The 3,315-nt window shown below is 45.1% G+C and overlaps 1 protein-coding gene across 2 annotated transcripts in view; it reads right to left on the bottom strand.

The window, feature by feature from the left end:
• Nucleotides 1-1,490: 1,490 nt before the first annotated feature.
• runx3 (RUNX family transcription factor 3) overlaps nt 1,491-3,315 on the bottom strand; it is a 109,255-nt gene continuing 107,430 nt past the window's right edge. For both annotated transcript variants that reach the window (XM_063183477.1, XM_063183478.1), the window contains one exon: nt 1,491-2,721. In XM_063183477.1, the coding sequence (XP_063039547.1) occupies nt 2,180-2,721 (542 nt within the window). In that variant the 3' untranslated portion in view covers nt 1,491-2,179. The remainder of the gene's footprint in view (nt 2,722-3,315) is intronic.

The following is a 3,315-nucleotide window of genomic DNA, read 5'->3' as shown; positions in this document are numbered from 1 at the left end:
CAGGTGTGTTGGAACATGGGACATGGGAAAGGGCCTTTGGGCCTTAATGATGGGTGGATGCGGAGGGGGTGGAGGGTTATAGACACCATTCACACCTGGAGTGTATTTAGTTCTTCGTGCATGTGTGTCACTTGTCCACTTTATCTGTCCCATTGTCAGGACCTTGTGGCTACGCAGCACGATGGGGAAGTGACTAATGGGTCTAATGGCCGTTCTTGCCGCATCGCCAATTATCTTCTGAAGTTTCAAAAAGGCTTTCGACGGACGATGGCTTTAGGAGAAAATGTGATTTTTTTTTTGGAAAGAAAAGAATGACAACAATGGGGATGCATTCACTGTGAGCTACTGTACCTGGGAGTACTGCGAAGTGTGATTTACAAGGGGACGGTATAGCCAAACAAGTCGAGTAGTAAAATGTATGGCTATCGAAGTACACAGTTGGGAGCGGAATGAGACAGTGCGGTCCATTCTGGATCATTCCGCAATAAGGCAAGTCTTTAATACGACTAGTGAAGACACTACATGAGTATATCGAGAAGTGGAAAGTGGGATCTAGGAACTCAGAACTGGGATTTCCGGGAAATGTGTGATTATACATTAAAGGCCTAGCAAGCGAAGAAAGTTTGTAAAATTGCTAGTCTGTGGTTCACAATGGCCTTTTTTAAATAACACTATAGTGCATCGAAGCTAAATCAGAAAATAACATTACATTAAAAACATTTTGGGTTTTTTTTATAATTTAGTTATATATTACAGTAGCAAACCTTGTCATTTATATTAAACGAAAACAGAAGAAGGAAAATAAAGACATGAAAATGAGATCAGGACATAGTGACCCAGAAACACACAGGAACAAAATAATTGGCTCAAATAAATAAAAAAAAACATGAAAAAAACATTATTCAGTTAAAAACAAAATCATGACAAATAGTAGAAAATGTAATGTTGGAAAAGACGAATCAAATTTGACAAAAAAAAATGTTGATTAATCCTAAAAATAAAATCCTTTGGGTCATAAATGATATTCTCGGGGAGAATAAAAGAGAACGATACAAAGACGACACTCTCCTTTCTCCATGTGTGCAATAGCTAGAATGTCTATTCAACCCGTGTTGTAAAAGTAACTCTGCCCTCATAATAATGCTCTCATGTTACATAGTAATATACCTGTACTGCCGCACGAGAGGATTTTTGAACAAGAACAAAACAATACCCGGTGACTTAAGATACAGAAAATCTGTGCGCTGTTAACCAATGCGTGTGTGTGTGTGCGATCTTAATTTCAAATGCACCACGAGCAATCTGATCCGTTGCGTAGTGAGTGCTGGCATTCATGGTAGGAGAAAAGGCATTGTCCTGGAGAGACATTAAAACACTCCTCCATCACCCACCCCAAAAAGCTCAGTGATTCCCCCTCTCCGCATCAAAATAGGTACAGAACATTGGCATGGAGACAACTGTTCCATTTCATGTGACAGACGAGATCAATGGCCATCGAAGTCATATAGAGTCAATGCGTTAAAGTACAAAAGTGATTGGCCCTCTGTGAGAGGGGGCCCAGGAAAAAAAAGGACACGCAAAGCAGTCTGGGAGTTGAAGTCTTTGGTTATTTTTGATTGTCGAGACATCTCAAAGAGTTGCATATATTACTATGCCTGTTTTTAAACCCATTCCATCCTATGTACATTTTTTTTTACTTACTAATCGCTACCTCTTTTGTTGTTTCTGTGAATGTACCAACAAATCAGTCTCCTTTCGGTCAAAAGGACAATCATACATGTTTTTTTCTAAGTACATCATGGGCACCGGCAAACACCTCAGAATGCAAATAAGCTGCTCTATCAGATAGAAACAAAGCTGAGTTCGGGGAAGGACGGCTAACAGACAAAACATGGCGCACAAAACATGCAGCATCATTTTTTTTGGTTGCTTTTTTTAAACTTTCTAACATTTACATAAACTCTCTTTATACTGTACTTCTGCGTTCAAACTCTGCAACCCCTTTTCTCTATACCCACCCCTGCTCACTTACAACTTCTCTGGCAACACAAGCTACTGTATTATCTCTCTTTCACCACCATATCAACATCTCCGATTCTACCTCCTCCACTTCCTCTTTGTCTTCCTCTAACGCTTCAGCCCCCACCCCCATGGAGCGCCCCCCTGTGGTGACGGGGCGTCAATACGGCCTCCAGACGGACTCGTCCATGCGGCCCGAGGCGCTCATGGCGGTGGGCGAGTTGCTGTGGCTGCCGTCGGCGTCCACGCCGTCGTTCTGGCTGCTGAGGCTGGGGTTGCCCATCAGGCTCCCGCTGCCGCTCCCTGCCGACGCCCCCGTGCAGGAGCTCAGCATGCGGGTGGGCGAACGCTCGACCGCCCCGCCGGCACCGCCACCTCCAGCGCCACCCCCGCTGCCCGAGCCGCCGGTGGGCACCATGCTGAACTGATAGGAGCCCGAGCCGGTGCCGTAGTACAGGTGGTACGGCGAGGAGTTGGTCTGGAAGTGGGAGCTCTGGTTCTGGTTGCCCGGGTAGGGCGGCGGCAGGTAGGTGTGGTAGCGGGACGAGGACATGCCCGTGACGCTGAGGCCGCCGATGCCCGTGCTAGATGGGTTGGCGGAGTAGGTGAAGGCCCCTGGGTAGTGGACATGGGGGTCGGGGAAGCGCGGCAGCGGGGACAGCGACGCAGCGAAGGACCTCTGGGGGAACAGATTGGTGGTGTCTGAGAGAAGAAGAAGAAGAAGAAGAAAAAAACAAGGAAAGAAGAAAAAGAAGAGATGGAGAAAACATAAATGGTCCGTATATATACGTACACATTAGCATAACGGCTGACGCTAGCCAGCAAACACCAGCTGAAGAGGAGCTTATAACACAAGAGCCTTTGCAGAAACGTCCCTGGAAAGGGAATCTGAAATAAATTACGAATGAAATACATCCCTACGTGAAATATGTGCCATTACGATATATCATCAAACATATACATATGTATTTCTTTCAAATACAAAAAAATGACCAAGCCCCACACTTTTGATCCAACTCTCCACTGACAACAAACTGACAGGAAAATAAACTGAATGGACAGGCCTGTTTTCTATGGCACTCACATGCTAATCCATCAGGCACCATGAAAACATGTGTTTTTGTAAACTTGCATTCAAAGGATGGGGGTTGTGGGAATCCTTTAAAATAACGTTACAAAAACTCAACAGCCTCAGTCTTAGGCCTCAAGTATGACAATGGAGGCTACACAGACAATTGCGCGGCTCAGATTTGTGGCATATTTTGCTTGGTGAATGTGTTGACAAGAGGAGGTTAG

This window comes from Engraulis encrasicolus, chromosome 19 (assembly GCF_034702125.1).
Source record: "Engraulis encrasicolus isolate BLACKSEA-1 chromosome 19, IST_EnEncr_1.0, whole genome shotgun sequence".
Lineage (NCBI taxonomy): Eukaryota > Metazoa > Chordata > Actinopteri > Clupeiformes > Engraulidae > Engraulis > Engraulis encrasicolus.
This window is presented reverse-complemented; position numbering and strand designations above follow the sequence as displayed.